At 52.0% G+C, this 24,239-nt stretch overlaps 2 protein-coding genes across 8 annotated transcripts; one reads left to right on the forward strand and one right to left on the reverse strand.

The window, feature by feature from the left end:
• Positions 1–1,462: 1,462 nt before the first annotated feature.
• LOC135575721 (coiled-coil domain-containing protein 42-like) lies at positions 1,463–21,948 on the forward strand. Of its 7 annotated transcripts, XM_065034431.1 has the most exons (10): positions 1,467–1,690; positions 2,830–2,933; positions 8,290–9,135; positions 14,846–17,305; positions 17,622–17,727; positions 17,850–17,954; positions 18,847–19,047; positions 19,804–20,025; positions 21,103–21,354; positions 21,723–21,948. In XM_065034431.1, exons 4-10 carry the CDS (start codon positions 17,229–17,231, stop codon positions 21,864–21,866), a joined length of 1,107 nt encoding a protein of 368 aa, XP_064890503.1. In that variant the 5' UTR covers positions 1,467–1,690; positions 2,830–2,933; positions 8,290–9,135; positions 14,846–17,228; the 3' UTR covers positions 21,867–21,948. The 7 variants fall into 7 exon arrangements, with proteins under 7 accessions (XP_064890506.1, XP_064890503.1, XP_064890507.1 ...); XM_065034435.1 differs by lacking the exon at positions 17,850–17,954 and having other exon boundaries at positions 1,472–1,690; positions 21,103–21,261; XM_065034433.1 differs by having other exon boundaries at positions 1,476–1,690; positions 8,290–17,305; positions 21,103–21,261.
• On the reverse strand, positions 11,187–11,672 carry LOC135575796 (protein lin-28 homolog A-like). The gene has a single exon (XM_065035171.1). The coding sequence runs from the start codon at positions 11,670–11,672 to the stop codon at positions 11,187–11,189; it is 486 nt and encodes a 161-aa protein (XP_064891243.1).
• Positions 21,949–24,239: the final 2,291 nt, after the last annotated feature.

Genomic DNA, 24,239 nt, shown 5'->3' on the forward strand with positions numbered 1-24,239 from the left:
TGCCCCCCAGGAGCTCCCCAGCCCTTTTCTCCCCCCTCCAGGCAGCTGCTGCCTGGTTTCCATTGCCTGTCCTGTGACCGGCCCCTCAACATGCTGGCGCCTGGACCGTGAGTAACTGCCCCCCGAACAGGGAGCACCCCCCCGACCCCTCCCTGGCGTCGAGTGACACATGGGGTGCCACCTGCCAGGCACTGAGCACCCCCATGTCCTGTCCCACAGGGAGCGGACGGGCGAGTGCAGATACCCCACTGTTCCGCGGAGCTGTGGGGGCCCACACACCGTCACGCCCCCGCGCTTCCAGCCCCAACCGCCCAGCACCCCACGGCCGTCCCAACCCAGTGCCCGCCGCCCCAACAAGGTAGGGATGGCAGAGGTGGGGAGGGGGATGCTGATCCTGCGGGGGGATCTGTGCCTCAGTTTCCCCGGGGAGAGCTGGCTGGGGGAGGGTTGCTGGGGGATGCGGAACGGGGCCCCGTGTTTGGGTCACACGCTGTCGCCTTCCCAGAAGGACGCGATGCATCTGTCGGGCCAGGACGGCACTGATGGGAAGCGGCAGGACGAGCAGCTCTCCATGATGGGGGGCTCTCAGCTGCCCACAACACCAACAGCCACCCCAGAGACCTCGACCTCGAGGAGCCAGAAAAGTATGGCCCTGTCAGGGCACCGGGGGGCAGAGGACACCCCGCTGTCTGGGGGGACGGGTCTGTGCCCACAGCTGGGCAGGGTTGGACGGGGGTCTGGGCTGGGCTGTGGGGGCAGCACTGGCTGCTGGGGCAGCCGGTCCCTGTGGTGGAGCTGGAGGGAGCTGGGGGGACATGTGGGGTGGTGCTGGGCAGTGGGGGACAACAGCCTGTGTGCTTCAGGGTGGGGGCAGGACCCTGTTGGTGGGTGTCTGTGGCTGACCCTGCCCCTCGCCCCCAGGCACCGCCTCCCCGCTGCTGTTAGCCGTGCTGAAGCGCCAACCAGCCTCAGCTCCCGGACGCCTCACCCAGGCACCGAAGCTGCTGCCACACCGCATGAAATCAGCGCCCTGACAGCCGGGCAGGACGGGGGTCCCGGCCCCGGTCCCGGTCCCACCGCCCCGGGCGCTGAGCCGGCAGCGGCTGCAATAAATGGCGATGGGCAACCAAGCGCCGGTGTGGTCTGAGTGGGGGTCCCTGGGGCAGGATGGCAGAAAGCCCCCTGTGTTTGCTTTTTCAGGAGAAAAATAAGTGCTAAAAAGGCGCTTTGGGGGTGCCCAGGTGGATCCAGTGGTATCCAGGGTCCCCAGAGGGAGCACGGGGAGCAAACCAGTGGGCACCAGGACAGAGCCGACAAAGGCCCATCCTGCACCCCGGGTGGGTCTGAGGTGTCCATGGGCTTCAGAAGCACCCCCTGGCACTAACTGGGGGGACGGGGTGAGGGGGGAGCCAGGGGGCTGTGCAAGAAGCCGGGCTGGCTGTCGGCAGCCACCGGGGAGAAGGGGAGCGCTTTGCTCTGGGTCGGGGGATCCAGAACTGAGGGGACGCAGCAGCTTCGTGCCCCGCCCCGGGGTGCCCGCAGCCGCCGTGTCGCAGTGTGTGTGCGGGGCTGTGGGGCGGAGCGTTGTCCTCAGACCGCGGACCCCGCGGGGGTTCCCCGGGCAGAGACCCCCCCGCCCCGCCGGTGAGTGGCCGTGTCTGCTGGGGACCCTGCGCAGCCACCAGCTTTGGTGAGTGGGGCTGTGCCTTTGGAATTGCCGTTCAAGGGGTGGGTGAGCGCAGCTCGGGTTCAGCCAGGACACCTCTGTGCCTTTAGTTCTTGTCATTCCCTCACCTTCCCTTTCGTGCCGAGCGGCCCGGGATGGGGGGGGGGGGGGGGGGGTGTGGGTGTGCGTGCTGAGGGAACACCTGGTACCCAGCAGCCTGCTCCGTGCTGCTGCTCCTTCTCTCTGCATTTATATACGATATACAAATGTAAAGAAAACGGGGGGGTGCGTGGGAGCCCGAGCGGCTGGCGGCTCCTGGGCCGGGCCTGACGCCTGCAGCGCCTCACACTTTCCCGCTCCCATCGCGCCGCCGGAGCGGCCGCCATCTTTGGCGCGGGCAGTGAAGCCGCCGCACTGAGGCCGTGCCTGGTACCGCCGGGGAGAAGGGGAGCTGGTCGCTGTGGGAGCCGCTCTAGGAAGCGGGCGGCGCACCCACCCCCGAGGAGGGAGAGTTAACGTCCTTCTGAGTCCTCCTTCTCGGGTACCGGCGCCGTTCGGGCGGTGGCTGATGAAGTGTCTGTCGCTGTGCGGGGAGAGCGCGGCCGCTGTGCCCTCAGTTGAGATGGCGGCGGGGCGGTCTCTCGGCGCGGACAGGACGGCGGCGGCGGGGAGCGGCGCTCCAGCCCCTGGCGGAGCTCGCGTGGCTGCGTGAGGGGACGGGACCCCCTGCAGCCTCGCTGCCCCACAGGGAACCGCCTTCCCCTTTTCCAAACCTCCCGTTCCCCCGCAGCTCCCCCCCCGCTTCCCAGCCAGAGGGAACCCGTTCTCTGCCCGCCACCCCATCTTGGGGTCACTTGTCCCCTGGTTCCTGAGGTTCCTCCGGGTGGGCGTGGGGCGGGTTTGGGTCGGGCCGAGCCGAGGCCTGGCTCCCGGGGGGCTGCTCTGCAGGGAACACCCCCCGCCCCAGCAGCGCTGCTGCTCCGGTTTATTTTCGTATTTCCCGCCCCTGCCACTGCCCCCAGCAGTGAACCAGCAGAGTGCAGGTCCCGAAGGGATCTGCTCCTCCTCCCCACCCCTTAAGGGGCGGTAATCACTGCGGGGAGTCAGAAAAGGATGCTGCAGGAGCTGGGGTTCCCTTCTAAATCTGTCTTTTCTCACTTCAGAGCTCCGCCGGGGCTGCAGGACTCTCTGGCCATGATGATGCGTGGAAACAAGTTTACAACCTATAAAGTCATAAAACTTCGCAACTCACAAGGTTATAAAGCAGGTATGTTTATTTCGACATCGGGCGCAAGGGGGATCGTTCCACCATTCATGCGCAACTTGTAACAATATGAGGTGTGTTTAAATACAGTAAGGTGTTACATGCTCGTAATGACCCCAGGAACGCCTCTACATATTCATAACCTTTCCCGCTTCTCATTAAAATGAGTCCCAGGTAATCATTTCCATAGTCTCCTCCTTGACCCCTCCCTGTTACGCCTGCGCAGTGCCATCTGGTGGTCTTGAGGAGGGTCTTTGGATGAAGGCTCCTTCAGCCTCATCACAGTGAACTTTTTACCTTTGGCTCATTATGTTGAATTGACTGGAACCCAAGCCGCCAAGTCGATTGAAACCAGACTGGTTCCCCCCTTTTGCTGTAAATCTTTGTTATCTCGTCTTCTCAAGTTCACAACCAGGTGCCTTAAGTTTACGTCTGTGTGCTGTAAACTTCTTACCTTGGCATTCGACGAGGTTGTGTTTTTTTCTGAACATAATGGGTTACAAAAGGCTCTAAAATAGGCACCCTTAAAGAGTTAGTTAGTTAGTTCCCTCTACCACTTCCCCCCTTTTCAGGAAGGTTAGTAAATTCTTTTACTAATACGATGATTCCCTATTTAACATTTTCTCTGACCACAAGCAAGAAGGCTACTTCTACATGAGAAGACTTACCTTTCTCCCTCCAAGAACAAACAAATTCTAATGTTGAACAAAACATTCGAGTTGCTCTTTTGGGGCAGCTGATGACCAGGTGGCTGGTGCCCCGGCAGAAATGGCATCTGTTGGGCTGCAGCGGGAGCTCGCGCTCTTTGGCGTGGTGACCCCGCTCACTGCAGTTCTAGCACTTTTCTTTTGGGTTTCTTCTTCCCAATGCGGGAAGCACCACCCAGGCTGGTCCCCCAGAAGGACCAAAAGGTGACTGTGGAAAACAGAGATTTCCAGGTTGCACCCGGGTTACCCTCCGTGGTGTTTCGCAGGCTTTCTTCACTCTGGAATGGTGAATCCAGGCATTCTGTTCTCTCATACTGGTAGCAGTGAAGGATGTCAGGGGGTCTTGAAATGGACCTTCCTATGATGGTTTAAGAGTTCTCTGCAAAAGACTTCACATACACATAAATAAATGTGGCCCTCAGTCAGAGGATCTAACAGCTGGAACTCCAAGCCTTGGTATAATTTTGTGTATCAATGTTCTAGTCACCTCCTAAGCTTTTGCTGTCCTGGTGGGGAATGCTTCTGGCCAACCTGAAAAAACAGCAGTTAATACCAACCAATATCGGTACCCGCCTTTTCCTGGGAGTTCTGAACAATCAAGTTGCCATTGTGGTCCAGGCCCATTCCCTTCCCCATTTGACCCATTTCTAGCTTGGGCATATTTTTGGGATTATTCTGGAGGCAAAGATCACAGTGCTGTCACCTGTTCTACAGTGACAGACAAATCTCTAGCTCCTCTTTCCCTAATCAAATGTTTGCATAGTGGTTCTACTCCCCAAAGTCCCTTCTTCTGTTCTTCCCTTACTAAAGGCCAAACCAGATGAGAGGGGACGACAAGTTTTCCCTGGGGGGTGTGAGCCCACCCTTCCTTATGATTCCTCTAAATCTATGACGAGATTCGGTTCTCTTTAGTACACACTGTCTTACCTGTTACAGAGACCTGTCCCCCAAGGACTAGAGCACTTTCTGTTTTTACCTTGTGCTGAGCCGTTTGGTTTGCCTCTCTGTCCGCCAGCCCTTTCCGATTCCGAGCTCAATTTCTGCTGTGCCTTAATGTGCACGATTGCCGTTTTCTTAGGAAGTTGAACGGCTTCCAGTAGTTTCAATATCTCCTCCACATGTTTGATCTGTTTGCCTCGAGAGTTCAAAAGTCCCTTTTCTTTCCAAATTGCTCTGTGCACATGCACAACCCTGAAAGCATCCTTGGAGTCAGTATAGATGCTAACAGTTTTACCTTGAGCTAGTTCAGAGCAGAGTAAGGGCAATTATTTCTGCCTTTTGTGCGAAAGGATTTTGAGACAAAGGCCCAGATCACCTCACGGCTAGCTGCTTCTGTCCATAAACCAGTTCTCAGCGTTTTCAATAGGAATGTCTTTTAGATCTGATGTTGCTTTGATGGTCTCCAGGCAGTCATGATGAACTGGTTCTCCAAAGTTACCACTGAGGAAAGAAGCTGGGTTGACAATGTTAGTGACGATAATTTCTACACCATCTTGTTAGGCACTGGGGGGTATACTAGCACAGTCATTTTCTGACCCACGGCAAGTCTCTGGACCTCCTGTATATTCAGGAGCGCTGCAGCAACTGCCCGCAGGCATCCAGGCCACCCCTTTGCAGCTTCATCTAACTGTCTGGAGAAATAGGCCACTGCTTGTTGATATGGGCCAAGATCCTGTGCCAATGTACCCAAGGGTATTCCCCGTTTCTCGTGAGAGAATAGGGAAAGTGGTTTACTCTCATCTGGGAGTCCTAGAGCAGGGACTGACATCAAAGCCTTTTTAAGTTCTTAAAGGCTCGTGTCGCTTCCTTATTCCATTGCAGGTGTTTCTGGTCCACAGGGTCCAGGTCATGCACGTCTCCTTGGTTCTAGTAGTGATTAAAATGTCATCCACATATTGTAGCATCTGTCCCTCATCAGACGGGGCTTCCCAGGATTCAAAATCTTCAGCAAGCTGATTTCCAAATACTGTCAGGCTATTCTTGCATTCTTGTGGCAACACCGTCCATGTGAGCTGGGTTTGACATTTATTTTTAGGGTTCTCTCATTCAAATGCAGGTATTGTCTGGCTAGCTTCATGGAGAGGGAGGCAAAAGAAAGCACCTTTTAAATCTAAAACGATAAACCAAGTCAAATGAGGTGTTAATACTGTCAGAAGGGTGTATGGGTCTGCTGCCACTGGGTAGAGGTCCTCAGTTATTTTGTTTATAGCTCCTAAGTCCTGAAGCACCCAATATGACCCGTCTGGCTTGCAGACAGGCAATGTAGGGGTGTTATAACTGGACTCACATTCCTTTAATAACCCTGTTGGAAGGGTATTAGTGGCCGAATTCCTACTTTGGAACCTGGGTCAGAAGGTGGATATCTAAGGGGAAATCCGGGTGCTCTGTGCGCGTTACACAAACCAAGCAGCCCAGCAGGAACGGGCCAGGCGGCGACTGCCCCCCCGCTTCATCCCCCGCGGGCGGCGAGCCCGGAGGAGAGGAGCTGCAGCTCCAGCTCCAGCAGCCGCCGCTCTCCCCCCCGACACCTTTTTCCGCCGCTTTAGCAGCCAGTCAGCTTTTTACTTCTTTTCTTCTGGCCGCAGCTTATGGAGGGGGAGCTGCCGGGCCTGAACTTCATGTTCAAACTTCACAGCACAGGCTTGGGCTCCTCTTGCCCTTTTTCTCCATTTAATTCCTGCGACTATAAACTTTATATGCAATTTCAATTAGCTGAGCAATACTTATATCCCTCAGCTCCTACCTTTTGCAATCTCTTACAGATGTCAATAAACAGCATATTAAGCGTCAATCCCTTCCATTAATTTTAGATCCAAATCAGTCTGTCCACAGAACAACACTAACTGCAATACAGCTAACCCAGAATTTCACATTCAAATCACTTCCCCCACTAATTTACTCGCATGTGTACAGATGCATCTGAAGGGGGAGCAAGGTGGTACTTTAGTAATGGAACCGGTTCTCATCTTGTAATTACCTCCCCTTTCGATACCAAATATAAATATACAAACTAAAGTACTGAGCTCAGACACGCAAACCAAACACCAAGGTCAAATATGCGAACAGATCGCAGTTACACTAATTCAAGACAGTGTCTCGATGTTTGCATCGCACCCTTGAACCGCTCACTGCTCAGCAGGTGGAGGCACCGCTGGGTCTCTGACAAAACAGGTCAGTGCGGCTGGAGCCCCATCGGCACCCGCCCCCCCGCCGCAGCGAGCTGGACCGGGCAAGGCTTTGATCAGTGTCCCATCTGGGGCGCCACAACTGTTACCCCAAAACCAGGATTCTTTATCCGGTGCGCATACAAAAGAGCCAAATTTAGTACACGGAGATGAGACACAGCCTGTCACAGAGCTGCGCAAGTCTGGGTGCTGGAATAAAGCCAGTGGGCTAGAAAGAAAAGTAACGGCCATCACACACAAAACCCCATCACCACATTCACACAGTTAATAGCTAAATTGCTCATCATCACAAAATGTACATTTTAGGTCAATCTGTGGTCTCACTATACCATACAACAGGCAAAGACAAGAAACTGCAACACATTCAAACAGATACCCACAAAGAAAAAAAGCAAGTACTAAAAGGCATCTTGCAGACTGTTCTGCAAAGTTTTCTGTGATTCATTTGTTATCAGCTAATTCTCTCTCCGCTTGTTGAAGTTCAAACCATTCTGTTGTAAATCTGTCTACAGTGATTTAATGATCTCTTGCTCAGTTTGCTTGTCCTTTGGGGCAGCTATCAGTGCTGCTTCCAAAACAGCAGAGATCTCAAATCTGCTTTCTTTTGCCAAGTCCCTTATTTGCTCAGGTACAGTATCTGGAGACGACCAATGTCCAGAAGCCCACCTAAGACCCTCAGGAGTCCGGCAAGCCTTATAATCTTCCAGTAAGCTCAACATCAGGGAGCAGTCCAGGCCTGGCTTGACCCGGGATGCCATGACCCACTGCCGGAGAACGCGGCACAGACCGATCCGTCCTCCTTTAGAGCCTCCGGCTCCTATCCCCCCCCAAACCGCTTCTCACAGAATATCCCACTTCTGACACCAAATGAACTGTCCCGTCCCAACAGGTGGGATGAGGGATGAGTTAACTCTTTGTTTCTCCTTATCTCTTCGAGTTTTTCTAGTTTCTTTCTTAAATCTCCCCAGGACTTTGTTACAAACTGGGGGGTTCACTCCTTGAGTCCATTTATCCCTTGCTTTTTCCTAGGGTGAACTTCTCTTCATCCCAGAATTCTAGCATGATCCCCACCAAGGGACTGTTGGGGTCTCCAAAATTGGGGTCTTTGGATGAAGGCTCCTTCAGCTTCGTCACAGTGAACTTTTTACCTGTGGCTCATTATGATGAGTTGGCTGGAACCCAAGCTGCCAAGTGGACTGAAATCAGACTGGCGCCCGCTTTTTGCTGTAAATCTTGGCTGTCTTGTCTCCTCAAGGTTACAGCTGGGGTTCTGTTTTTTTTTCTTAACTAGTTACATACAGCTCTAAACTAGATATTCATTATGTGACTTAAAGTGTTAGTTCGTTAGCAGGCCGTTACAATGGGGTTGGTTAACCCTTGAAATGTCAGTTCCCTCTATCAATATAACTTCATGAACAATTTTCATAACTTTTTACATAGAACTTAACTACCTTTTCCTTCATGCAGGTTCAGAGCCCGTGCCTCATTTGGTTAGATCTGTAAACATTGAACATCTCCTCAGCAGGAATCACAGCTGCATTTCTCACAGCCAGAACCTGGGCCACATGTGGCAGCGATGGGGGAGCTGTAAGACCCGAAAGCCCATGGCAAGCACAGCTGAAGCTGCACGGCTGCCCTGGGCAGCTCTTGCTGCTCCCTGGGTGCTCCCCCAGGGGATGTCCCCTCCCTCTGGGCTCCGCGCTGCTGTCGTGCCGCCCTCAGACCTGCGAGAAGATGAGCAACTTTAAGGAGGCGCATGTCAGCCTGGCAGAGGACATGCATGCAATGCAGGAGGCGCATTCGAGCCTGGCAGAGGACATGCATGCAATGCAGGAGGCGCATTCCAGCTGGGCAGAGGACATGCATGCAATGCAGGAGGCGCATTCCAGCCTGGCAGAGGACATCCAGGAGGTCCAGGAGACGCACATGTGCACCCCCAGCAACACGCCGGACACGCCGCCCAACTTCCCCGACACTGGCCACGTTCTCCAAGCTGCGAACCCCCGAGGGCCGGCAGAGCAGCAACAGCCCCATCGCTCCATGGCCTGTGCCCCCAGGAGCTTCAGCCCCTTCTGGGCCTCCTCGCCCCACAACCCCCAGCCCGCCTGGCTGCCCCCTCCTCACCCACCGCCCACGGCCTCCAAATCAATCCTGTGGAACAGTGGGGTACCTGCACTCGCCCGTCTGCTCCCCTCCTGCAGTTCTTCATTTTGCTGACTCCTTTCACAGGATGAACCTGACACCCCCAAACATGAGCTTGGGCTGTGACTGCAGACTGGGGAGCCCCGCAGTCAAAGATGAGTCCTCATGGAGGTATGATCAGTGCTCATTTTATTACAATTCTGATTCTATTGTATCAGGTTAGTCCAGGGTCCACCCAGTATATGACACAACATAATTAGTTACAAAGTAATGTTCACACATTACAGCAGTAGCAGTCTTTGTTCTACAAAATAGCACATCTTTGTTCTACAAGACAGCATAACTTTGTTCTACATCCTCTTTTCTTGTTTTACTTCTTAGTACGTTTCTTTCTATTGATTATCCAAGGACAAATCCTTGCTGTCTGTCAGGGAGGCACCCTGAGGTTAGTTTAAGGGACAACAGGGTCCAAAACAACTTCTATTAAACCGGTGAGAAACAGGGTTTTAGCACTCCGAAAGTGACTTAAATACAGGTTCAGGTATCAGTTGAATAAATTATTAAGGGGCAGTAACTAATAGAACAGGAGTTCCACAGAGTGCATGCACGTGGCTTCACCCAAAACAGTGCCAGAGCCGCCCCTGAGTCCGGGAAGAGTCCACACTTGCCTGAACACAGTGTGGGATTATTTTTACATACACGTGCAAATGCGCACGGAATATTACACGTGCTTATGTGGAAGCACGGGAGGACACGTGCAAAATGTCACGGAAAGTAGATGCACTCGCAATCCTGCAAGGGCTGATTTTGCTCACACTCGTGGCAGCAAGGCAAGCGGAGTCTCCGTCCCGGGGAGGGCGGCGCCGTGGCTCCTGGCGGCAGCGGCTCAGCTCGTGCTCCCAGAGACCCGCGACAATGGGCAGATTCTTGACCAGAGTCCCATTTTTTTATTGGCTGATCAGATCTGACTGTAGGCATTCCAGAAGCTTCTCTGCACCCCCACACTGGCTGGGGGTGCCCCTGAAGCCTCCAAACATCCCCCACACTGGCCACAGGCGCCCAGTGGCTCCCTGGCGCCTCGGCACTCCCTTCTCCTAACGGCCCTGGCCAGGGGCTCTGGGGCCAAACAAAAGAAGCTGTAGCAGATAGGGAGATGTGTCTAGTCCTTCCATGATGAAGGAGGGAAGGGAGAGAGGGGGGTTTGCATCCTGCCACACTGTCCGACACATACACTGGGTTGTGCAAGTAGGACTGGAAAAGTACTGAGTGCCCTGTTTCTTCAAGCATATTCTCTACATTTCCCCCTTTTTGCGCAACCCAAGCGGTCTGAACTACTTTCTCTAAGCTTTTTCTTACACACGTTGCAGCGCAACTTAAATGATCAAAGCTACAATAATAATTACCAAGATGCGTAAGCCTTCTACTAGGAGCGTTTTGAGCCATCCAGTTATCCCAAATTTCAACAACCAGTCTCCCAAGGGGTCATCTACCTCTTTTAGCTTATGTAAATGATCCTTCAACTGAGCCAGTTTCTTATGTATCAATTCAGAATGGTCTGACAAATTCATACAACACATTCCTTGTAGATCTTCACAACCATGTCCTTGTGCCAACCATTAAAAACAGTAATCTAGTTATTATGCATAGTCTAATTTGAAATAACCATTGTTCCCACTCAGATAGTTTCTCAGAACCTAAAGCTGCTATTCTTTTCCTATTTCTTCCTCTTCTCAGCAGCTTCTGCTAGCTGCACTTGGGGGTCAGTTGCCCCCACCACATCTTTGATGGCGTCCCCCATGCAAGGCAGGCACAACCACGTGGCGTGCCCCGCCATGAATCTACTAGTTGGGGTTTTTTTGTTGTTTGTTTGTTTGTTTGTTTTCTTTTTAAATAGTACAAAAATGAAGAGAAAATGCAAATGTATATATGTATTTATGAACAGCTTTTTACATAAGGACTTAGGAAAAAGTTTAGAGCAAAACCAAAAATGTGGGGACCTAAGTTGACTAAGATGGTTACACGCATTAACTGGCTGAACAGTATTCACATATGGCTTGACCACAGGTCAGATGGCTACTATTACATGAGAAAACCCATCTCTCTCCCTCAACAGGCAAATAATAACACATGCACATAAACCAAACAAATTTTAAATGTTCAATTAAACATTCGAGTTACTAGCACAACAACCAACCTTATAACTCAAATGTAGAATGCAAAACTCAGACTCTCGGTGGCAGTTCGCTGTACTGCTGAGCTTTTTTCGGGCAGCTGGTGACCATATGACTGGTGCTCCGGCAGAAATGGCATCTTTTGGGCTGTGGAGGGAGCTTGCATTCTTTGGCGTGGCGACCGCGCTCACCGCAGTTGTAGCACTTGTCTTTTCTCTGGGGTTTCTTCTTCCCGATGCAGTAAGCGCCCCCTGGGCCAGTCACCCAAATACGCTCTAAGCCCTTGGGTGACTCCAGGAGGGTGAACTGCACATCTTCACCGTCCTCCGGGCTGCGGAAACCCTTCGTGTGGCTCTTACTCTGGTGCACAAAGACTTCGATGGGTGAGTCCAGGGTCTTGCCGCCCACGGTGGTCACGGTGAGGAATCCAAAACCCAGGCGGGTATTGAACCATTTGCAAGTGCCGGAACCATACAGGGTAGGCAAGGCTCTGGCCAGCTCCTCGCCTGCAGACTGCTGATCGAAGACAGCTGCCATGTTTTCCACCTCTGCTGGTCACCACTGTCGTCCTCGAGCACAGACGAGACAGTACCGGAAGTACCGCCCCTTCTATGGTGGCCGTGGTACGCGTTGGGAGAGGTACATCACTGGAGTCGACCTCCATATTTAGGTAGGCCTTCCGAGTCCAAGCTCGTTCATAGCTGGTGCATTCACCACAACTGGCGATTTCTAGACCTACTGTATCTAGGATTTCAATGCATCATTCAGTATCTCATTCAGTAATAAACTCATGATCGTAAGAATCGCTCTCAATTGTAAGGAGGCCACCATTCTACACAGGTATACCAGGTACTAACTTCCTTAGAAGCACAACTACAATTAACTGTCCCACTGTTAATGGATGGCCATTTGCAACATGGTTTGTTTTGTTTTTTCATAAATCAATCCAAGTAGAGTTAGTTGGGATAATGAATTGCGTCCCAGAGGGGTCAAAACGTGCTATTTTTGTCAAGGTGGATGTAATCTAATTTATTCGATAGAATTTCGGAAAGGTTTAGGTTAATCATTACAAACCTAAAACATTCTCCTGCAGAAGCAGAAAATGTAACACATATCCCTGATTGGTTGGTGAACAAACGCTTGCATTCAGAAACACTTTCAGCAATGCATCCATACAGTATATATGCACATCACAAAACTCACAAGTTGCTCCAGGCCATTTTTTCTCTTCTTTACCATAAGTGTTTCTTTTCTAATTCTATAAAGATTTAGTTCTCTAAGAGGACACTTCTAATAAAAATGAAACCAATCACAAAGACTAACATGCTTATGACGACAAAAAATTGTATAAACCCCATATAACATGGTGTCTTCAATTAGCCATTTCCATGTGCTTTGATGAAGCAGGAACTTTGACAGGCTCAGACATGTAGATCTATTGCTCTGCTCTGCTCTGCTCTTCCACGATCTCAAAAACAATCACGGTGAATTTACCAAGAAGTCTTTTACAACCACTTACCACAGAATAAGGCTATTAACAAATTTTTGGTTTAATTTCCCAGTTTCATTAGAACTACAGATCTGCTAGGGATGCCTTTATATCTCACTCTCAGACTGCTCCATTCAGCATTACAGCATCGCTGCAGTGAGGGGAGAGAAAACCCCTTTAACCCTTTCACCGCCTTGAAAGCGGCAGCCAGGTTTTTCCGTTGTTTCTGTTCTTGCTGCAGTTCAGCTGTCCAAGGCCATGCAGCTGGTGTAATCACTGGTATGAAGTAGGAGGCTCTGGCAAACTCCTCAGTTACAACGAGCTGAGTTTATCTTGCAGCTCGACACAGGCCTGAACTTTATGTTCAACCACAGGCCTGGGATATTTTGATTTTTTGTTTCCCAATTTCATTCCAACCATAATATACTTTATATGCAATTCCAATTAGCTCAACAGTTGTTACATTCCTCAGCCCCATTTACCTTTTACAATTTACAGATGTCAAAAACCACTGTATGAAACATCAATCCATTATTCATTTTCCTAGATCCAAATCAGTTCACATTCTAGCAACTTTAAATACAACCTCTTCCAGATTCACATCTATCATAGCATTTAGTTTTCTTTCCCATACCTCCAACAAACACATAAATTCAATGCAAATCAAAGTTTAACAACTTAAATTCTTGTCTGGTTTCAAAATTATTAGATAACAATATGAGCAATAACTCTAATGTGTAAGGAAGGATGCATCCTAAGGGGGAGCAAGGTGGAATTTTAGCAGCGGAACCGGTTCCCATTTCGTAATTATCTCCCCAAACAAAATTCTTTTGGTACCAAATATATATATGCAAATTAAAATACTGAGCTCAGACACGCAAACCAAACACCAAGTTCAAATATGCGAACAGATCGCAGTTACACTAATTCAAGACAGTGTCTCGATGTTTGCATCGCACCCTTGAACCGCTCACTGCTCAGCAGGTGGAGGCACCGCTGGGTCTCTGACAAAACAGGTCAGTGCGGCTGGAGCCCCATCGGCACCCGCCCCCCCGCCGCAGCGAGCTGGACCGGGCAAGGCTTTGATCAGTGTCCCATCTGGGGCACCACAACTGTTACCCTAAAACCAGGATTCTTTATCCGGTGCGCATACAAAAGAGCCAAATTTAGTACACGGAGATGAGACACAGCCTGTCACAGAGCTGCACAAGTCTGGGTGCTGGAATAAAGCCAGTGGGCTAGAAAGAAATGTAACGGCTACTACACACAAAATTTTACCATCACATTAATGTAGTAAAGAACTAAATTACTCGTGGTCTTCTGTATTATCACAAAACGCACATTTTGAGTCAACAGATTCTCATGATTTAACAGTTTGTGAACTTATCATACCATATAACAGGCAAAGACTTATTTATAATATGCTTAAACAGATACCTACAAAGAAAACAGGTTAATGAGGAAAACATCGTGCAGACTTCAGCAAGTTTACTGTGACCTGTGTGTTATCAGTTAACTCTCTCTCAGCTTGTTGAAGTTCAAACCATTCCGCTTGTAAAACTGTCTGAAATGATTTAATGATCTCTTGTAGAGATTTATTTTGTCCTGCTCTTCTCGCCTTAAAAACAACATTAATTGCAACAAGGTGTTATACTTCAAGATTCTGTTCTCCGGACGCTTTTCCCAATCAATTAACTTAAACAGCAGCCAACACTAATTTCAGTATTTAACAAGATCGTATTTTCTCCTATTTCCAAGTGCTTTCCTATGTTCTAAAACACCTCCCAATACCGATTACTTAGGAACGCGACTGAAAACAGTCATTTCTGACCCCATCTCATAAGTAAAAACTGTGAGAAGAGGGAGGGAGGGGGGAAGCACAGGGCTGCTGGCAGCGCGAGTGGGAACCATGGGGAGAAGGTTTTACGGCGCACTTGAAAACAAGTAGTAAAACGATTAACTCACATTCCTCACAAGCTGCTTGATTTTCAGAGAGGCAACACACAGGAGCACATAGTACGTACTATAAAACTCGCAGATAACATGTTGATAGCAAGCATTAGCATTCTCTACTGCTAATTTCAACACCAGTGCTTCCTTAGCTTCTAAGTTTTCAACCTGCTTATTGATGGCCTCTTGAAGATGGTCAATAAATTGTATGTAATTCTCACTGGGACCCTGACAATAGTTGTAAATAATTTGGCTGCTTTGTTGGTTTCAGGCACCTCTCTCATAGCTTGATATGCGAGGTCTGCTGACTGCCTCAGGATTTCAGAAACTAATAGCGCCTGTAATTGTGGTGGGTCAATTAGTGTCTGTTCCAAGAGTTGGGGGATACCCACCCCTTTCAACAAGTCCCCATCGTTCCATCCTAAATGATCTAGAGCTGTTACATTGCACAGGTCTAATTTTGCTTGAGCAGCAGTGCCAGGAATTTGAGCTGAATTTAGTGCCCTCCCCACCTCCCCCCCGGACAGACCTGGCCCTTTTTGAGGCCAATCTTGCCAAAAACCCCAGGAGCTCAGGATGAAAAGGAGAAGTTAAATGATTCCTCACAACACCATTCAACACAAGTTTTTGACACCTGCTTTCTTGTCGGTGTCCTACTGAGCACTAGCACAAAGCCAAGAGTGTTCCTCAGCAGCACCAACCACGTCTGCCAGGAATTAGTCTTCAACATGAACCAGGGGCAGCAGAAGGCAATCACCAGCACCACAGACAGCAAAGGAGAAGTCTGCAAGATCCCGTAAGGCTGGAAGAGACTGTTGGCATCTGCTCTCCATGGCAAAACCGGAGGAGAGCGTAGAGGGAAAAGAAATGAAAGTCATTGACCGTGAAAAATGCGTGGCGAAACACAGGAGGTTCTGACACAAAAAGACCCTCCCGGGAGCAAGCCATGACTTCTGGATCCAGCATCTCTGGCCCGGGATGAAGGCTTGCCCATTGCCGTGCGGCCACTTGGGGTGCAAAACTGGGGTTTGAGGGGGGCTGTTGCCCCCCAGTGTCTTGCTCTGCCTGGAGATGTCTCTGCAGAGGTCCCTGGACAGGACGCCTCTTCCTCAGTCAGCGCTGGCAAAAGCCATCTGGGGACACGCTCCGTCCTCTGGAACTCTTCCTTGTGTGACTCGCAGCTCACGTGTGACAGCGCTGCTCCAAACTTGGCCATCTCCAAGGACCGGCTTTCTTTGGGATGTGGGGTTCACTCTCAGAGGAATCATGGCAGCCCTGCTTTCTGTGTTGGGGTCTCCCTTTCAGCTATGGAGCAGCTTCAGTTCCCAGTGCAAAAGGATCTTACAATGGCTGTGTAGATAGCAGCACCGTTTCTGAAGCATCAGAGGAGATGTCAGAGCCATCAGGCTGAGGGACGGGAATGCCAGCAAAAGATGGCCCGTGTTTCAAAAGGGAGGCAGCCGTGCCAGCTGGAGAACCTCTCTCACAGCTCCATCCCCAGCAAAGAGCTGTCTCTAGAGCAGTTCGTGCTGCTTACAGGCAAGATCAGCCTTTGCATTTGAACCACCTTCTTGCAGAGGTGACAGGAAACATCCTCTGGTTTATGTCGTTCTAGCTGCAAAGGCCAGGACAGTGTTCATGAGGGAGCAGGCGATGAGCACATTTCCTGGTCAGCAGCCGCTGGCTCGTGCCAACGGTCAAGAGAGGCAGAAGAAATCCCTTCAGAACAGCTCCCTCTCAAAAGACATCCTTCTGCTTGATGAACCGCAGGGAAAGGCGTCCTAAACCAGGCACTTTGACCTTGTTTTCAGCCCAGGTTCCCAGTGCTGGTGCACTCGTGAGCCAGTCGCTGCACATCTGCCACCAAGGGGAATCGCCTCCGAGGCCAACTGTGCCATGGGGAAAGGAAAGGGTGAAACGTCGGGAGAGTTTGATTTAGTGCACAACACGGATAAAGCCATTCTCTCTGCCATTAAAACTGAGGGTATTTAATTCAGTGAAAGGAGATTTCATTCCCCATGACCTGTGCGATTGTCTTTTGAATCTGGGCACGGGCTGCAGTGACCTGCCACAACATTTGAGGTGTCACCAGCTGCATTGTGGGTGGTAAAGTGGGAAAGGCAGGAGGGAGCCTCAGCATCTCCCATCCCGTGGGTGACTTCATCACAAAGGACCAGGGCGGCGCCCGCTGGCTCCTGGGGCGGCTGTTGCCGGGCAACAGAGACACTATATTGTCCCCTGTCACCTGTGCCCCTCGCCCATTTGGTCACTGGCCGTGGTGGGATCACTTGCCGTGGTGGGATCACTGTGGTGGTGGACTCATTTTGGCAGTTGGATCGCTTTTGGTGGTGGGATCACTACTGGTGGTTGCATCACTTTTGGTGGTGGGATCGCTATTGGTGGTTGAACCACTTGTGGTGGTTGAACCGCTTTTGGTGATTGAACCACTTCTGGTGGTGGGATCGCTCTTGGTGGTTGAACCACTTCTAGTGGTTGAACCCCTTTTGGTGGTTGAACCAGTTCTGGTGGTTGAACCGCTTTTGGTGGTTCGATCACTTTCGACACTTGGATCTGTTTGGTGACTGGATCACTTTCATCACTCGGATTGCCTTTGGAGGACCTGGGCTTTCTGGGCCCTGCTGGTGGCTGAAGCGATGGCCGCCAAAGATGAAGAGGACCTGCCGGCCTATTTCCTCAAGCAGTACAGGCAGAACCTCCTGCCCTTGCTCAGGTGAGGGGACTCCTCCACCCAGCTCCATGCCCTCCATCCTCTTCTCCCGTTTCCTCCATCCCTCCTTCCCCCACGGTGGCAAACTCCCCGATCTCCACCACTTCAGCCTCCTCTCCTCCCTCCCTTCCCCACCCTGTTCCTCCCTGTGCCCCCCCTTGCTCTGTCAGAGGGTTCCCTGCTGGGGATGCCATGCGGCCAGACGGCATCTGAGATGGTGCTGGGTTGCTCTGGCCCGTCATCCCACTCTGGACACAGTCCAGCACCCTGCCCAGGCACCAGACCCAACGTGTAACCTTGATGGAAACTTCTGTGGCAGGAAACACAGGCTGACAGAGGAGGGCTCCCTGTCTCCATTTGTTCGCCTCCAGGAGAAGAGGAAAGAAGCCAAGCAGGTGCAAAAGGCTCTGGAGGAGAAGCGAGAGGTGAGAAAGATGGGAGGGTGCTGGGGCATGGTAGGGGTGTTGTGGTTTTTTGGAGGGCAGCAATGGGCAGTGAGTGGCTCCAGGTGTGGGCGGCCACGTCACGCTCGCTCTGGTGCTGCCAGGCCTTCAAGGAGACGATGGCCGACATAGCCCGCCGGTGGAGGGAACTCCATGCCAAGGAGGACCAGCTGAAAACCTACATGGAGAAATCTATGAGGAGGTTAAAGGTACGCCTGCCCCTGATCAGCTCCTCTGACCTGACCCTGAGCCACAGCGCCACCTTCTCCCCTCCCCCGGGGAGACAGTCTTGGGCCAGCACTTGTGTCCAAGCCTCCCTTGAGCCTGGAGTGGTGAGGAACAGGACTGGCAGGGCATGGGGGTGTGTACTACAGATGTGGAAAGCCCTGATAGCGCTTGGGCAGCAGAGAGCTTGTCCAGCACCAGCGTGATCTCCTGAGGGCCCCAGACATCCCCCAAGAAGGATCTCAGCCTGTCCCCACTGTTGACACGCAGGTGACTCCCAAGGGCAGATCCCAGTAGGTCTGAAACTCAGAGTTCTGTCCGAGGTGCCTGTCTCCAAGAGCAAAGGGTCAGTGCAAGAGGGGTGGCCATGTGTCGTGGGGGAGTAATTTAGGGTTCTGCTTACTGCAGAACAATGCTCAGATTTCCCAAAGAGAAGTGCGACTTGAAAGAGTTTGGTGGCAGGTTCACCCTGTTATTTACTGCCTGGGGGAAATATGTCAAGCCGAATGCTGCTGACCTTCTCTCCAGGAGCCTGTACCCTGATAACCGTTCACTGCGGAGTCTGTGTCTTGAGCTCCAGAGGTGAACTTTGAGGCGAGGCCGTATCCGTCACAGTGCAAACTCTCAGGATTCTTCTCTCCCTGATAACAGTTTGCTGCAGAGTCTGCACTTTGGAGCTCTGGAAGCAAAGTTTCAGGGCGGGCCTGTACCACACCATGTTAAGCAGGGAGTGAGGATGTTCCCAGGGGTGCTGCAGCACTGGTCTGTCCCCTGTCAGTGTATCTCCTCCCAGTGCTGCTGGCTGACCCAGCTCCATCTTCCCTTGCCTTCCTTTCCTTCTCTGTGTGTGTGTATTGGTGGGGGAAACATCACTAGGAAGATGATAAGCTGCGAGTCCAAGCTCTGAAGAAAGCCATGAGAGAAAGAGAGCAGAAAACACAAAAGGAGATGGAGCTTGTGAGGGCTAAGAAGAAACTCGGAGCCCTGAAAAAGGAACACCAGAAGCTGAGCAAGCAAGTGCAGAAGTACTCCATCTTCAAAGAATACCTGGAGGACGTGGTGAAGATCTCACCACAGGTGAGTCTGGACATGAGAGGGACAGATCGTGGCCTCAGGGAGGGCTTTATGCAGATGTTAAACCTGGAGGAGATAAGGCAAGTCCAGGGAAATCATGACACTTGGTCAAACCCAGAGACCTCAGGTGGGATGGGAGGAGGTTCCCTGCAAGCAAGGTGAGCCAAGGGGACCAGAGTGAGGGGAGGAAAAGCAGAGAAGGAGATGGAGACTTGAGAAAACCAAAGAAAAAGTGTTAGAAGGGGGAAAGGCACAGAGCTGAGGGGAATGGGGACCCCTTTGTGTCACTGTTTCATGTGACATGGATGGTTTGGGAGAAGTGCAAAGCTGCCCGAGAATGGGAGCCCAGGCAGCTGTCAGAAAAGCTGTGGCCTCTCTCAAGGGTGTCCGCGCGTCCCTCCCTGCATCGCTCACACTCCTGCGGTCCGGCTGCCCCACTCCCATGGCTGGGTGACTTGGCGCTGGCAGCTGCAGTTGTGCTTTGTCTCCTATCAGAGCACTTCTCACCTGGGGAGTGGTACAACATGTCCCCTTGCTGCTGGCAGTGGCAGCTCTGGGACCGGCACAATGGGGTGTCATCAAACAGGGAATGTGGCAATGCTCACAAACCAGCTGGGGCAACAGGCTCGCCAAGAGGGGAAGATCTTTCAGCTGGGGGGGGTGTTGTCCCTGGTCAGGACAGGGTGCCAAACAGCATGAGACTTGCAGTCATGAGGGGAGGGCAGGGGCATTACTAAACCCAGGGTCCTTGTGCTGCAGTTTGAGGACATCCAGGACGTCATTTCCCGCTACAAGCTGCTGGTGAGGACGCGCAAGGACCTGCAGCAGTCACAAGAGAAGGACAAGGAAATGATTAAGCAAACCAAGGTGCTCCTGGACCGGTACGAGGCAGAGAAAGAAGCTGAGACCCTGCAGTACCAAAATGAGCTGGAGCAGCTCCAACAACGTTTTGCGCAGGCTCAAAGTGATGTCCGCTCCTGGGTGAGGAACTGCGGGACGGGCAGGGGAAGATCTCCAAGGCCTGGCTGTGTTAAGCCACAGGGTCATGGCAAGGCACAGCAGCAGACTTTGTAATTGGAGGAGATGCCTCATTTCATCCCTGCAGGGGGCTGCAGAAGGACAAATGACAGACAGGTCTGGAGCAGGTTATGTCAGGGGTTAAAACAAGGCCCTCACAAAACCGCCGGGATCTTTCCCTTCTTGTTTGAACTCACAGTCAAAAGAGATCTGCTACCCGGGCTATGGGGAGGTTTGCCTTGGCACAAATCCCAAGCATGCTCCATCACATGCCTCTTGGGTTTGTGTAGCCCGGTCAGACTCATTTCCATCCACCATTCCTTGCAGCACCATCCCTGTAATGGGGCTTCAGTGTGGAACATCTCGTGGTCTCCACTGTTCATGGCTCGGGCCTCAGAGTGAAGCTGGTTTTGCTGGTTTTTTATTTGTTTTCATCCTTTGCACAGCATCTACACACCAGGGCTCAGCCCTTCTCCTCCCTCCTTACCAGTCCAAAAATGACCAAACTGGTGGTCATCTGGGCTGTAACAAGGCACATCAATGTGTAGAAATGCCCGCAGCCCTGCTGGCCTCTGTTCCCTTTGCATCACTCTGAGGGGGCCTTGCCAAATTCCCTCCCTGGATACTCCCAGCTGCAGGAGTTGAGTCCCACCAGGCAAAGCTGGAAAGCGCCTGGTCCGGGCGGGTGGTGGTGGGATGTGCTGCCCCCAGGGTGTCAACTGTCGGGGTATCTGGAGGACCCACTAGAATGAGGAGTGCAGGAGCTGGCAGAGAGATGGGGCTGCTCGAGGAGCAGCTGTGGTAGTTCCTGGATCTGCTTCCACCACACCAAGCTGAACCACCTCCAGCACAGCCCTGGGCAAGGACAGGTTCTTCCTAGCAAAACAAAGGAGTGTGGAAGCCAGGGTCTCCAGCACCAAAGCAGCATCTTTGCTGGGACATATCACCATGCTGTGTGTCTCTCCTTCTCTTTCCTTCTCCTTCTCCTTCTCCTTCTCCTTCTCCTTCTCCTTCTCCTTCTCCTCCTCCTCCCCTCCTCAGACTGCTCGCTGGGCCGACATCCAGAACAGGAATGTCAAGAATGGCCTCATGCTGACGACTATGAAGATGGCCATCCACAACCTCTTCCAGTGCGTGAACACGCAGCTGAAAGCAAAAGTGCATGTGCCGAAGGATGACAGCCTCAGACAGCTGGACATGGTAGAGCCAAGCCAGACCCCCTCCCTGCCCAGAAAGAGGAGCAGTAATGACCCTCAGCTGCCCAAAGGGAGGGGAAAGCCCAGAGAAATCAAGGTGCCCAACAGACACTTTCCGTTCCACCTGGGCTGTCTCTTGGGCACGGGGAATGGGTGGAGGACACCAGGCAAACCTGTCTCGTCCCAGGAGGCAGAGCAGGGGGTGGGTGCCTGTTGGGAGCTGGGCAGGCTGGGGCAGGGGGTGCAGATCCACCCATGGCTACAGGGCTACACTCTGGCTTCATTCACCCCTCTGACTCACCTGTAAAAGCCCATTCTGGTGGTGCAGATCCAGCAGGGCAATTGCCTTTATCCTCCTGCTCATTTGGTTGGTGAAATTTGCACTCCAAAAGGGCCAATGGGCTCCTCTCTGCCTCCTGTTCCCAGCCCTGCTCTGACCTCTGCCATCTCTCTTCCCTACCTTAGATTCAGCAGTCTATCCTAGACCTCAATGACATCGTTACGGAGGTGAAACGAAGGACATGGAGAGCCACCGGCGAGCAGCTAAGCACGAGCATTAAGGGCAAGAGGAGGACAGAGAGCCCTAGGGATGTTGTGTTACGTCCGTGAAGGTTCCAAACCTTCCTAGCTCTTTTGTCCTGCCCAGTTGCTGAGTCCCTTTCATACTATTAAAATAACCAAAGATTTTGAAGTGTCTCTCCATTTCCTGGGAGGGTTGGAAGCATCAGAGCATCTTCACCCCAGAGGCCATGGGGTGCCTTTTCTGGTAGGTGGATTCTGGTTGCAGGAGACAGTATCCCAGCAAAGCAGGCAAAATAGGGAGAGCAGGCCGGGACAGGAGTAGAGTTTCAAATCAGCATTAGCACTGGTGTTCACATTCAGACCTTCCACCCAGACTAAGCTCTGAGGTGTTTAAGAGGGACGTCACAGCAGGGTGGGGGCTGGTGCTTTGGAAGAGCTTCAGAGATCTTGCACCACCACACCCAGCACATCTACAGATGTGGATTTCGCTGCACAGCCATGTGCTGCGTACTGAAACTCACCTTCCCCCTCCGGATGTTGGGAAAGTGTGGAGAATGGATATAGGTGAAGGATGAACCAGCCAGGCGGGTGCACCAAGCATTTGGCTGTTCATGGTGAGTGCTGACCTGACGAATGCAAAACAAGAGGCCTAAAAATGGCTCTGGAGTCCCACTGTGGAGTTCAGGCTGGGCTCAGAGTCTGTTAGGGAGGACATCTGAATGGACAAAGACGCAATGACATAAGTTTACAGATTTGTGCATCAAAGAGACCATTGATCACGTACTTGCTCCCTCCTCTCCACTGGTTTTTCCTGTCCTGAGCCCAGAGAAGTGGATTCAGCTAATGCATCCTCCAGGAAAGTCTGAGTGCAGTTGGTCTGTGTTTATAATGCCTGGAGGCTGCTCAGGCACCTGATCCCTTTGAGAGTGAGGAAGACACAGATGAATCCCCTCCCTTCCCCAAATCTGCGCTTTCGTGAGCGACAAGGAAAAGAGATGTACTGCAGGGCTGGTGCTGCTGCTCGTTGGGGCAGCAGAGGAAGGGGGAGTTCAGGGCGGGAGCACCGGGTGCAGAGTCAACTGAGGACATTCCCTCTGTGTCTTTGCTGGCACTTTCTCTACAGGCTCGAATTGATAGGAACAAAGTCAATTAGAAACACGGTACTTTGGTTCAGGTCTCAGCAAGAACTCATCCTGGAAACCCAATTTCCCTCGAGCCTCTTGAGCTCATCCCCATGTTGGGCCACTGAAGCTCAGTGAGTTACCTCCCATCAGCAGAAAAGTGACCCTGTGCAGTGTGATGCCAGTGCAGAAGAAAACAATAGTGAAAACCTTTGTTGCAGGGGCAAGGGCAGTAATTGTTTCTCAGCTGCTATATGTGGAAGCGGAGCTCATTTCTTTCTGAAACCTTGACATGTAAGTGCAGTGTGGGCCACGACATGTCTCGTGTTCTTCTGAATAGATCCCCGGAGCAGTGGGAGATGAGTGACAGTTTGCATTTCAGCTGGCAAGGAAAAGTAAAAGCTGATGCAACTTTCTGCAGCCACCATGTGCCTGCACTTCAATGATCACGTTGTATTCGGTCTGCAAAGCGGGGATAATAACTGCCAGGGAGGGGCAGAGTGGGCTGCTCCTCCAGGGAAGGAGCTAAGGTGCCAGCAAAGCAGGCAGGAGGATGTCCCCACCGATGGGATGCAGCCCCGTGGTACACGAGCAGGAGCAGAGAGGTTCAGCTGATCCCTCTAGTGACCAGTAACAGAGCCCAGGGAACGGCAGAAGATGGGCCAGGGAGGGTCAGTGGGACATGAGGAAAAGGTTCTTCACCCAGAGGTGCTGGACACTGAACAGGCTCCCCAGGGAGGTGTCACGGCCCCAAGAGTGAAAATATTCAAGAAACGACTGGACAACGCCCTGAGACACGTGGCGTGAATTCTGGAGTTGTCCTGTGCAGGGACAGGAGTTGGACTCAGTGACCCCTGTGGGTCCCTTCCAACTCAGGGCATTCTATGGTTCTATGATTCTCTGTTTCTCTGGCTGTGTCCAGTGATTTCCACGCTGGTCTGCAGGCATGAGGCAGGTCTCAAGGGACCGGCCTCATGAGGAGCATGTCACCTCCTTGGGGACAGCAGCTCTCTGTGCCAGGGCTGGATCTGAAAGCCTTCGCTCCCCAGCCAGCAGCATCCTCAGATGCCTTCCTTGCTGTTCTGTCAGACCCAATGCACAGCAGCAGCAGCAAAGAGAAACCAAACAAGCAGGAGAGAGTGAACTTTGCTGTGGCCCTCAGGGGTCCCAGAGGTTGGTAAATGTCTCACAGAAGCACCGGTGATGAAACCGAGAGCTGCCGCCTGCGCTGGAAAAGTCAACTCAGGACTCATCCGAGCAGAAAAAATGGACGTTTGTGCCCTTGCATCTCGTCTCCGCACTGACATATTCAAAGGGACTGGGAGCATTTACACCCATC

This window comes from Columba livia, chromosome 18 (genome assembly GCF_036013475.1).
Source record: "Columba livia isolate bColLiv1 breed racing homer chromosome 18, bColLiv1.pat.W.v2, whole genome shotgun sequence".
Classification (NCBI taxonomy): domain Eukaryota; kingdom Metazoa; phylum Chordata; class Aves; order Columbiformes; family Columbidae; genus Columba; species Columba livia.